Source organism: Buteo buteo, chromosome 9 (genome assembly GCF_964188355.1).
Source record: "Buteo buteo chromosome 9, bButBut1.hap1.1, whole genome shotgun sequence".
Classification (NCBI taxonomy): Eukaryota; Metazoa; Chordata; class Aves; order Accipitriformes; family Accipitridae; genus Buteo; species Buteo buteo.
This window is the reverse complement of record NC_134179.1, coordinates 43057050-43069641: the sequence shown is the minus strand read 5'-3', so window position 1 is coordinate 43069641 and position 12592 is coordinate 43057050. Positions and strand designations below refer to the sequence as shown.

General features: G+C 47.6%; 2 protein-coding genes and 1 long non-coding RNA gene across 9 annotated transcripts in view; 1 reads left to right on the top strand and 2 right to left on the bottom strand.

Annotated features, from left to right (window-relative positions):
* Positions 1–1794, bottom strand: part of KANSL1 (KAT8 regulatory NSL complex subunit 1) — a 101310-nt gene extending 99516 nt beyond the window's left edge. The window contains exon 1 of the mRNA XM_075036284.1: positions 1572–1794. The gene's annotated coding sequence lies outside the window, so the exon portion shown is untranslated. The remainder of the gene's footprint in view (positions 1–1571) is intronic.
* A 1594-nt stretch (positions 1795–3388) lies between these two features.
* Positions 3389–7044, top strand: LOC142034657 (uncharacterized). Its single transcript, XR_012651714.1, has 2 exons — positions 3389–3827; positions 5224–7044. It is a non-coding gene; the product is annotated as an uncharacterized LOC142034657 (long non-coding RNA).
* Positions 7045–8148: 1104 nt separating this feature from the next.
* Positions 8149–12592, bottom strand: part of CDC27 (cell division cycle 27) — a 33511-nt gene continuing 29067 nt past the window's right edge. For 5 of the 7 annotated variants that reach the window (XM_075036276.1, XM_075036277.1, XM_075036278.1 and 2 more), the window contains 2 exons: positions 12032–12212; positions 8149–9742 (listed from right to left, as the gene is read on the bottom strand). In XM_075036276.1, coding sequence (XP_074892377.1) covers positions 9660–9742; positions 12032–12212 — 264 coding nt within the window. In that variant the 3' untranslated portion in view covers positions 8149–9659. Of the gene's footprint in view, positions 9743–12031; positions 12213–12592 lie in introns of those variants that run through there. The other 2 variants (XM_075036281.1, XM_075036282.1) reach the window with 1 other exon arrangement.

Below are 12592 nucleotides of genomic sequence, written 5' to 3'. Positions count from 1 at the left end.
TCCATTGGAGCGAGCGGGTGCCTTCTGTGCCCTCCCAAATCCAAAGCCGGGGTTCTCTCTCCAGCAGCCAGGCTGCACAGCGCAGGCACTACCTGCAGCTTTCCCAGCCATCAACAGGAAGATGACACTGTCTCTCTGTTTCACAATGGCTTGAGCGCTCTTAAATTTTACCTTTTTACTCCTCCAAGTTTTCCAGACTGAAGCAAGAGGCTAACAAGCTCACGTTTGGAATCGGAACGTTTTGTTAGACAGCGCAACATCACTGTTGACTGCTGCAGACCCTCGTTAGTTGGCATACACACTGAAATCGCAGGGCTGACAACACCCTATGGCTACACAAGTACCCACACGGGTGTCAAGCTCCACGCAGCCACATGCTAAACCCCCATTTAGCCAATACATCAGCGTGTGGCACTCTGAAAATAAGGACCAGTTTCCAGAGGAGCTATCTGCTGACTTCCTACCAGTTTCAGCAGGAACTGTAGGAACACAGACTTCCAAGAAATATGGTGATAACCTCCAAAACCTGTAACAGGGAGTTTTAATTCCTTTTTTAAAGCCCACATAACACTTACTGTTATTATGTGTACAAAGAATAAGAGCATTTACTGTTGTGTTAGCCAACTGGAGATCAGATACCAGAGCAGATTTGTCTAAGGTCAGTGTGAAAGGATTGAGTAAAGATTTTTGGTTTTCCCATTACAAGAGAATTTGTCTAAATTCAGCCTCCATAATTGGCCTAAAGTCAGGCTGCTTTGGCTTGAAGATTTATGAAAAGAAGGAAATACCCTTCCCTTTAGCGCTTCCCTTTAGGTTTTATTCAGCTTCACAGAACTTGATTGCTGTACTTAAGTGCTTAGGACACAATTCTTTACCTGTAATAACATTAGCAAGGTAAGAGGTGACTTTTCAAAACAAGTATCAGCAAACCCTCACTGCCCTCCACTCCAGACCCAGAAGCACTATGGCCGCTTCGCATGTGGGGAAGCCAGAGGCACGGACATGTGAGAGTGAAAACCTTTGGTTTTCACGGGACAAAGCCGAGACCGCTCTGACAGGTACACGCAAAACTCTCTTGATATTATAAGTAGATGTATAAGCCAGATTATATCGGCATGTAAAAAGGACCTGATTGATGTAAACCTGGGGTTTAAAGATACACACAATAAGGGGGGGGGGGGGGGAAGTAAGAGATCTTTCATTTTCTGGGCAAGTCATACCTTGATGTCTCGATGCTGTTGCATGCAAGGACGGGTAATACCAGGAAACACATACACACACTCCCAAGAGGAGGCTACACGTCTCTTCGCTACGTACGGGCATCGGCACGGTTTTTGGGGAGAGAAACACCCTGCACGCATGCAGGATGAATCCACATTTTCAGCCGTATTCCCGAACCTCCATTTTAAAGTTACGCATTCAACCAAGAAACTACGTGCAAGGGCTCCAGGCTCATCCCGCACCCTCAGAAACTAAAAAACCGCCTGCGAACGCAGCTCGGCCCAGCCGACCCGGCGGTTTGCAAACCCCAAAGCTTGGCCTCGCCAGGCGGGAAGCGGGGGAGACCGTACCTCACTGGGCATCTTGGCCAGGCCCATCCTCGCCACCTGTGGTCCAGGCGGTCAGCCAGCGGCGCGGGGAGGGCCTCCGGATCCTTCCAGCCTCTGCCGACGCCTGGTAGGTATGCAAGTTTCTTCTTTATTTATTCGAGGAGGTGGAAAAAATCCAGGACCTGAGGAAAGAAAGGGCTGTCAGCAAACGGGGGAGGGGGGGGGACACAGCCAGCAGGACACACACGACCCCCGTTCTCCCGTACCCCCCCTCTCCTTCTACCTCCATCCCACCCCGGGCCGGCCGGCGGGGATGGGGCCCAGCAGCACCCACAGGCCGGGCCGGGAGGTTCGGGGGGGGGGGCCGGGGGTCTTCCACCCCCGGATCCTTCTAGAAGCCCCCCGGGGCCGGGCCTCTCTTCCCCGGGCTAAAATGGAGGCCCAGAGCGGGAGAAGAGGGGCGGGGAGGGGGTGTGTGGGGGGGTCCCCTCTCCTCACGGAGCCGGCCCGGCCCGGCCCCCCCACCTCGGGCAGCGCGGCGGGGCGGAGCTCTCCCCGACGCCCCGGGCCCTGCGGCCGGCCCGTCCCCCGTCGTCGTCCCCCCCCCCACCTCCTCCTTCCCGCCCCGCGGCGAGCCCCGACCCTCAACTCCCCGGGCGGCCACGGGAGGAACCGCCCGCCCCCCCCTCACAGCCCCGACCGCGGCCCGGCCCCCGCAGCCAAGTTGCGGGACGGCGGCGAGAGGAGGAGGGGGGGGGGGGGCGCACGACTTGGCCTGACGCTGGCCGCGGGTGGCGAGGGAAGGGGGTCAGCGGGCTCCGCTCCGTGCCAGCCCCCCCGGGGTCCCCCCTCCCCGGTTGCGGGGAGGGGGCTGCCTCCTCCCCCCCCTCAACCAGCCGCCCCGCACCGGCAGCGCCTCGCCCCGCACCTACCTGCGCCGCTCAACCAGCCTTGAAGTGGGGACCTTCCGCCCTCCCCCGCCCCCATTGGTTGAGCGCGGGGCATGGGCCCGCCCCATTGGCCGCCGACGCGTCAGTCAGCGCCGGAGGGGCGGGGCGGAGGGGGGTGATTGATGCGGTACCGCGGCTCGCCCCCCCCACCCCCCCCATGCCCGGCACCCCCCGCACCCCCCACCCACCCACGCACCCCCACACACACACGCCCCGCGCTTCCCCGGGACCCCCCGCCCGGTGCTTCCCTTCCACCCCCCCACTCTCTCCCGCGTTGACCCCCCGCAGGCCCGGCCCGGCCCGGCCGGGAGGCCCCGGGGCGCTGGGCCGCCTCCCGGCGCAGCCACGGGTCCACGCGGGACCGGCGCGGCGGGTGGGGGGCGGCGGAGGTCTCGCCGGAGGAAGGGAAGGGGGGGGGGGGAGTCGGGGACTCGGAGGGGTGTCCGGCGGGTGACGGGGCACGGCTGCCCCGCAGGTAGCACCCGATCGTGACGCACGGGGCCACAAGGCCACTCGTGACCCACGGGTGGCTCACGTCCCACAGGTATGGAGGCAGCCCTGGCACGCAGGGGACACCGGGCTCCTGTCCCACGGGTGACACCAGGCCCGTATCCCACAGGTGACACCGGGCCCGTGTCCCGTAGGTGACGCCGGGCCTACGTCCCACAGGCGACGAGGGCTCCTGCCCCACGAGCGACACCAGGTTTGCGTCCCACGGGTGACAGCCACTTGACACGAGCCCCCGCCCCACGGGTGACACCGGGGCTGCAGGAGGCCCAGCAGCGTGGCCGTGCCTGGGCCGCGTTGTGGCTCCCGTGGGTCCGGCCAACCGAGGTGACCCAGCAGCGGGTCCCTCGCGTCCCCTCGTCAGCCACACGCCGCTGGTCTCGGGGTCATCTTCAGCGTCATCACCTTCTCCCAGACACGGAAAACCCTTCCTTCCGCTGGCTTCTCCTTCTGCCTGCTCACATTGGGGGGGGGACGTAATGGCAGGGGTCTTCATTCAGTTGCTTCCACTGTTCCTTTTTTTTTTTTTTTGTCTTTTAGCTTCTATCCCAGTGACGGGGCTGAGTTTAATTCAAATAAAAGGCACGACTCCACGTCCCACAGGCTGAGAATGAGACAAGCTCCTTCGCTTTTCGCTGATGGTCCTGTGTGACAAGAGTGGCGGTTTCCCTTTGGGACAGCGGAGCCGTGGAGTGAATGTTTGAGGTGCTCCAAACATGTCAACGTCATAGATGACATCCTGATCCTCGATGCCCTGCTCCCCCAGGAATCCCTGCGATGTTTTGTACCATCGTAAAACATCCCCAACATCTGGATAAAGGTGAGTTCTGCTGGGATGGATCAAAGGAGGAAATTCCCATTTCTGGCTCCTTGGACAAACTGAGGCATGTTGGGTTTTAGCTGTCATTTCTTGCCCTTGCACCTCCCCAAAGACCAGGTAGGTTCATCCACCAGACGATGCCGATGAAGGGAGAGACTCCGCTACACCCAGAGGCTTTACGTGGGATTAGCTGAACATTGGTAACTCATCCAGCGTGGGGAGGCAGGAGACTTCTTTCTCTGTCAGAGGATTACCACGCACATGCTATTAGGTACTGGCAGTCTTTTCAGCAGGTATTTTCAGTTTTAGGACCAAAGCCACTTCTGGCCCTACTCAATGTAGCAGCCAAACTCCTCTATATTTTAATTAAAGTACATAGACACCCTACACAGAGCAGCCACATTCACCGCCTCCTATGCAGATACCATCCTCTGCTTCCCCAGGGAAGGTGGTTTTCATATGGCTGTTGCAACCAGGCTGTTTTTCCTGGTTATCCAGGAAAATCCAGAACACAGCCATGTTCTGGAGGCGATGGCCAGTGACGCAGCAGATTGCCTTAACGAAGTGCTTAAAAGCGGGTGCAGTAGATGTGCCGCTCACCCAGGGCGATGGGTCCAAGAGAGAAACACCCGCCAGAAAGTGCCTTTTTCAAATCTGTTGAGACACACGAGAAACCAAAAGAGGCAGAAAGCAGCAAACTAATCCTCTTGTCTTCTTAAGCTCGCTTTCCAAATGTCTTGACAAAAAAGAATTTCTGTTGTTCAGTACATATGTGGATATGAACTGCTGGATTTTGGAACAGGAGGAGATTTTTAACCGATAAAATGTCTGAATGTAAACATTGTCAGAAGGGAACTTGCAGCTCCTTTCTGGATGTGGTTTTCTGGGGTATTTTTGATGGAATTGACCTTTGAAAGTGGGTTTTTTGTCTGATCTGGAAGGCGTTTCTGATACCTCCCTTACGGGTACCATTAGGATATTTGAAATCCTTCCCATCCTTTAAGGATGAATAAAATAGTCTGGGCCAGGAGAACAGGTCCCAGATGAGAATGGGTCGGAGCATCACATGAAGGGGGGCCAGGACCCCCAGCCCTTGATGGATGGACCAGAAATGCAGCCAGAGCCACGGCTGAGATGTACAGGCACCGGCAGATGCAGGAGCCATCAGTGTCCGTGTTCACCTGTGCCGTAAGGCTGCAGAGGCACAGAGGGTGGCCCTGCTGAGCATTGCTCCTGCTGAAGTGCTGAGAAACCCAGAAAAGCCCCAAATCAGCCCAATCCTGGGTGAACGTGACAGTTGGTTCTAGAGAGGAGACAATCACTCAGCCCGAGTCCCACATGTCACCCCGCCATGCCCGCTCCCCCATTTCTCATCAGTCTTACATCTCTGTTGCAGCTGCCACAGCGGCTCCTCGGTCTCCTTCATCCTCATCTGTCCCATTTCCACCTCCGTGGGCTGGTCTGGGTCTGACATTCCCGGTCTGTGGCTTTGCTCAGTGATTCTGCCCAGCTGGATGCAAAGACACAGAGGCTGGAGAGGCATTTGCTGTCTGGGTCTGGTGCTGTGACCCCAGGGAAAGGACCGGGTCCCCTCCTGTCACTGCTCACCCGACTGCCTGCCGCTGTGGGATTTCAAAGCAAGGAACATCTCCCAGGGTTTCTATAGCAGCTGGACTGGAACTAACTGAGAAATCAGGTGCTCTACGAACACTGGTTTGAAAAGCAGATAGGCAAAAGAAGCAGAGGAAGTCTTATTCTCTGTGTTAATATAATTTTAAACCCTATTCCTCTGAGGATCAGGAATATAGGGCTTCCTGCCTTAGAAACCCTGTTCTTCTGCTCCATTTAAAAAAAAATGAACCAGAGCCTGCTCCTGGATCAGGTCTCACTCAAAGTCACTAACTTTGACAGAAGGACAGAAAATAGGGAAATGATGCAGCAGCAAAGTTACTGATGAGCAACAGAATGATGCGTGATGCACCAGTAAGCAGCTGTAGGTGTTCATGAAGACCAGGTGCCAGAAACATTCCCGAGCTGGAAATCCTGAGGTACTAACAACTCCTCGTGTTCCCTGCATTGCTGCGATTCAGACACAGAACCAAGTATTGCAGCTTACAAGTCAAACTTCATTAATGCTTTCCCTTTCTCTGGAGACCTCTAAAGCTCAGCCTACCATTAACAAAGCTTCGTCTCACCGCTAGGAAGCACACAGCCTAAATCACCCGTATTTGAGCCGACACGGAGAAACTGCAACCGAGACACAGGAAGAATAACTCGACTCTCGCTGCCGTGCGTAAAGCAGGGCGGGAAGTCGGCTACAGAGCAGAGAATTCGACTACAGGACTGCATTTGTACACACAATCATAATGTCCAGGATTAAAAGAAACATGGGGAAGAAAAAGGGGGGGAGGCAACTGGGTGTAGGAAAAGGTTGAGTTCAGTGTCACTTTTACAGCCAAACTTGGCTCTCAGAAAAATTACTGGATTAGGCTAATAGAGTGGACAAAAATAAGCGCTAAAAGCTTTAATCCAAGATGACTATATGCAGCAAGAGGAATTCCTATACAGCTATGAGCCTCAGCCTTCCTGGCAAGCTTTTCCTCCCGGTCTGAAAGTATAGCAAAGTCTGTAATCATTTCTCTGCTGAGCTGACAACAGTTGCAGCCACAAACAATGTTATAAATGCTATGGAAGGCAGAATAAAAAATAATTAAAAAATCTGCTCCATACCTGGGGGCTTATTGAATCTCATCGAGCTGCAGGATGTAAGCTGACGACAAACAGACACGTTTTTCAAAACCTCGCTGCATGGCCCTAACATCAGGTCTAGCACCCTACACCTCACCCAAAATTCCAGCCCAGGAAGATACATTTGCAGCCCACTTCGCTGGAAGCCTGCAGCAGACTCACAGGTGACACCAGGATCACCTGCAGGACAGAAAACAGCCCCCACGTACCCCCGAGGTGTGTCCTTAAACCTCTCTCCAGCTCTGCTGCACTTGCCCACCTCCTGAAGGATGAATCCCAACACTGACCCAAAGGACCTGGGGATAAGCCTGCTTTTAAAAGTAGTTTATTTGGATTTTCCACATCCTTTAATGAATCGCAAATATATTAACAGAAAAGACTTTTTTTTCTAAGACTGTACAATTTTTGAAATAAAAAGTCAGGAAAAGCAAAAAAAAAAAAAAGAAAAAGACAAATTACATTGTTTCAATGCAAATAGTACACACCACACCCACACTTTGCATTTTTCCATAGTTTTGTTGTAAGAAAATGACAGTTCCCTAATTCTTTTCAGTGAACACACTTGCTCTAACCTGGCTGCCAGAGTGCCTTCATGCTCACCGTCCTTCTCCCTGCCCCTCTTCAAAGAGAGGAAAATTTTATTGTTTAAATACTAATTTTGTGTATCTATTTAGAAGGTAAAATAGCAGCATGGTCTAAATGTTACTTGAGATTCTTGGGATAAAAGAAAAATCACTTTAAGGTATGATGTACATATAAAGCAAGTGACAGCTTTAAGTATTAAATCTTCCAGGTAGCATGAACATCCTTTTAACATCCCAGCTGAATTAAGAGCTCTTTCCAGGGTGTTGAAAGTTTTACTACAATCGTTCAATTTTTAGAGAACAAAAGAAAAAGGAAAAAGCCACCTAACTTCCTAGATCTATGGTCCCCATTTAAACAACAGCATTTGTTATGGAAAAGTCTTGCGAGTAGCACCTGCTTACTCCTGTTTTTTGCTTAGAAAATAAGACGGGAACCAAATGGAAGCCAATTAACACATGAATTGGTGGCATTCACACAAGTGCTGCCTCCAGACCTTAGGCTGAGGTGCTACTTAGAAACTCCTCCTTGCGAGGGATGCACTGGGAAGCTGCTTATGCTGCGGCTGGATGGGAAAACCAGGCGAGGACAGACATAGGTAACTCAAGAGTGCTGTGCATGAGCTCTACCGTAGATGCAGGTCAGCTCTCGGGAAACTTGAACCCTGTGTCTTCCTCAGGGACAACTCGTCAGGAAAGGGAATCGGCCCAGAATATCTATCGCCACAAAAAGCAGTGCGAGATTCAGTAGGCTCAAGCCGGCTGAGACATGTCATGATTTGCCAGTCAGTCATTCAACCTTCCAGACACAAGCTGATCAGAAGAACGTGGCACAGGCACAATGCTTCTTTAATATATTATCATTCCTCAGATTTTAGAAATTCCTTTTCATGCTGTTAGGGGAGTTTAAGCCTATTTTTCACTGCTTATCTTCCTACTTCAAAAAAAAAAACAACCCAAAAATAATAATAAAAAAAAGAATCAGAGAATTGTACTTTTGCTCAGGAGTTGAGGATTATTTTTTCAAATGACAAAGGTGTCTGTGTGGCTCATGACCAGAGAGGAGCTATGACAGAAGATGGGCCTAGTGTAAGATAAGGACAGAATTTAAAAAATTGAAGTTCTAAAGGTAACTAGAAGACCCCTAAAACCCAATACATTAAAAAAAACCCCCAAAGATTAAGACTGATCACAACAAATATGTTGCTATGAAATTTATATCATTCCCAATTTATTATGCACAAATTGCTCTTTAAAACTGCTTATATCATACATTTTCTTTACCATCACTGCATAAAGGGCACCAATTGTTGCTGCAGAAGGCTACAGAGAAAGATCATTTTGGATTCATTAACATGGAGTAGCTTGCTTCTCACAGAAGCAGCCTCGGTAGAAGAAGAAAGTGTTCTTAGAGTGAGAATCTTAAAGAACAGCTTAAAAAAAAAAGGGAGAAAAGACAAATTAATTGCACATTTTTGCATCCTGCTTGAACCACACTTTACAAAACAGTTTTAAAAACGATACTAATCTTAGACAATTATTTGATGTGTTCAACTAATGTTCTGATTGTATTAAGGCTTCCATGGTCTTCCCAGTCTATCTGCTCAGAAACACGCAGTCGCTCTGGATTAAGGGTTTGATGTTTTCACAATACAGTTGTACCTACGTTTCTCGCTTGATTTTGCCCTTTATTAATTTGTATTCTTAAAAGGGGAAGAACAAGTCAAGGGGTGTATGAAAAATGAAGCAACGTGTTGCTGACTTATTTCTCTGAAGTACAAAGTAAACACTGACCTTTAAGAAACTAGGTGAATAAATTAATTCCTGGTTAGAACATGAAAGCATTTCATGAAAGCTTTGATTCTGCAATGTGATTCTCCTGTTTTCACTCCTCCAAGTTTGCACTCTAAGTAGGGACACTGGATATTTTACATAGTCTGACACACTCCCAGTCCTGAGCATGTGCATTGTGTTTGTTCACTGGAGACACTGCAGCTTTAAGGTCATTTACATTCCCTGGCATTTAAGTTACACTACAATATGCAAAATTATTTAACAGCCTGCATTTGTCAACACTGTCCTTGAACTTGGAAATGAGGTTCAGCACTCTGCTTACCAAGAAAGAACCAAACTAAGACACATTTCTGGAAAAAGAACAAGACACTGCTTCATTAGTACTATCCCCACATCTACTGGCTTCGTTACAGCAAACCACAAGTCTTTCTTCCATGATATTTTTCCAGCAAAGGGGAGTCCAAAAATAGCATTTCCTCCTCAGTCACTTTCATAAACGTGTAAGAGCCAACTAGTCAGACTCAGTAGCAGCTGAATATTGCACTGCCATTAACTCTGTGTACAGTTTAAGTCTGAGTGGTGTACTCATGGTGTCAGTGGAGAATAATGACAATGCTGGCTCAGTGATGTGAAGACCCAGGATGCGAAGGAAGGGGAGAACACAACAGTACCAGTCACACACTCAAGCTCAGATACTGGCTTTTGGAGGTTAAAATTCATCACTTTCAACTGCGTGGAGCTGTGTGTCATCTGCATCCGTCATGCTGCTCTCTTGGGATTCGTCTGTGCCAACTTTAAAGAAAAAGAAACAGAAAGTAGTCAAACACTACTGCGCTGCTTCACTACAAAAATATTCCCACACAATCAACTCCATCATGCCAAAAGCACAGCAGCAATGGGTTTGGGCTTCCCCTCAAAATGCTTCAAAGCCATATGGCTTTTCCCTTTTTCCTTCTAATACACTGACGCCTACCAGCTTAATGAAGTCTAAATAAATGCATTTAGAAAGGAATTAACACAAAATACATATTAACAAAACAAGCTGCCTTAGCCATCTTCTGTTAAAAAACTGAAATCTCTGTGACACCTAGTTAGGTACGGAGGGTTCCAAAATGGCCTTATGAGCAATTTAACCTTCCTGCTCCTTCAAAACACACCAGCTGCCTGAAATGCTCACATTAGTTACCCACTGTATTAGTACATTGTGATGACTCAATCTGCAACCAAATAATATTCAATTAGTAGTGTTAGGCAGCCTCTACCTGCTCCCTGCTTCTGTGACAAAGAATGCTGCATAAGATATGTGGTAAGAGAACTGCTCTGAGTAAATGCATACAGACATTTCTGATGCTGAAGAATTACTCTGCTCACTCAGCTCAGATGATGGCTAGCTTAGAGCTTCCAGGAAAACTAGATCCCTACTGTTATTTGAATAAAGACAGCATGCTGTGCGCAGCATACAAGATAAATGTGTACATGCTGAGAGGCTACCCTTAAATATTTAACTTCTATACTTGTTAAAATTAGAACAAAGATAAATATCTAATGATGGTTGTTCTTCACACACAGGAATGAGACTTGAGTCTGTTTTCCACAGTAAAAGTCAGCATTTTGATTGTAAATTCCCAAATACCAAAGTTGTTTCACATGGAGAAAGGCAGATGTCTTTTATTGCTTTACTGCAAACACTTTATAGGTTTCTGTACAATGGACACAGCCAGTCCCATGCTAGGCAAGTCAATGCACAAAATGGCTTACACTAACCAATATATTAAAAACAATATTCCCCCACCCCCCAGTACTACCTTAACTTACTTTAGCTTGTCTCATGTATCCTGAAAGAGTTACTCAGCTGAGATTGTGAAACTCTTCTACACTTTATCTGCACAGCCAGGGAAACTGAATTACTTACACACAGCCTAACACTGTTTTATTTTGTTTATGTTTATTGGGCAGATTAAGGTGTTGGGTTTTCTTCTTTTCATTTTTTTTGTTTGTTTGTTTCTTTGGTTTTGGGTTTTTTTTTGTGTGGTGCTTTTGTGGTTGTTTTTTTTTTGAGGTGTGGGGTGTTTTTTTCTTTTTTACTGCTTAGGTGTTGCTCAACAGTTCAAGTACTCTGTCTCCATCTTCTGGTCAGAAACGGGCTCAGCCCCCAGTGAGCCAGTGTTCAAAGTTAGCCCAACTACAATAGCAGGGAAAGAAAAACTCGACACTTCAGGCAGTGGAATGCAAGATAAGTTTCCAGTATTAAAAAGCACACTGTAGATAGGATCAACAAAAATCAACGTGATAGACAGTAGGCAAACATGACAACTTTTTCAGTTGAAGATTTAGAATTGCAGAATGTAGCATATATCTATTAACAGGAGTTCAAAACCTGCTGTATTTTCTTCTTTGGAGGAAAAGAATTAAATTGCTTATTAGTATTTATTTTCTATCACTATTTCAGTCTGCATCAAAGAGGTCAATATTTATGACTATCCATGCTTCACAGAGCTACCCATGCTTCATGGAGTTTAAGCTCATAATAAAAAGTTAGAGAGAAGAGAATCCCAGGCCACTCCTTTTTGTGGACTATTCCCAAGTAGTATAATGCGAATGCTTTATTTTCTCTTGGTTCAAATGAAACTGCTTCCATGACTTTTGTCAAAAGCCACCTTTTATGTTTAGCAGACCAAATATTGTTACCCAACATCCAGTTTGTTCAACTTTTGACAAAGCCTCTACAGACAATTTCAGTTGACATTCAGTTACCTTGAAATGATTTCATGCTTCTATGAGGGAAGATTTGTGGCTCTAGAACATCTTGCTCTCCTAGGATACTATTAGCCAACCATGATTTGTATGCATTTACAGTAGTCATTATCTCTGTTCTATTCCATCTACAGATTCTAAAGAAATGTCACAATCCTTTATTTCATGCTTACTCTAGGAAACACAAATGAATTCTTCTGAATGAAGAGTCTCTGGAGTTCTTACTTGCTGAGCAGCGAGGTTGAACAGTATGTTTCACTTATTAAACCTGGGATTGTTCCTACCACCTAATGACACCTTGAATGACAAAGGGTTGGAAATACCAACCTGATTCATAGGGGTAACATTCACTGATTTGCTCTTCTTGAGTTATTGGTTCTTCATCATCTGGAAGGTAACGTTTATCAATGGCCTCTTTAATCTGGTTATTGGCTCCTTTGGGATCTAAGTCCATTGCCCACGAGAAATTCATTAGGGCCAAATGTGTTTGACCCAGTTTTTTATAAACCTAAAATAAAAAGCATAAAAGGCTACATTTACATGAAGTTGCTACTTGAAGGTTTGGACAACAAACATACCAAGCCACAGTTAACTAATATTTTATGAAAAGCAACAGAGGGTAGATACGAAAGATTTATTATGCGAGTCCAAAGGGAAACAGCAAACATGTGTAGAAAGAATGAGCAAGTGTTTCTATTTAAGACTCCAAAAAAAATTAAACTAGCAGCTGACAGATTAAAAAACATAAGGAGGTGGATCTTCAGATATAAATTTAAGCTTTGGAACTCTGCAGCAGGGTGGTGTAAAACCTATTAGTGTACATGGTTTTTTTTGGTCGTACCTCACCACTCTTTCAATTTCTTGAGTCATTGTAACCCCAAATCTACT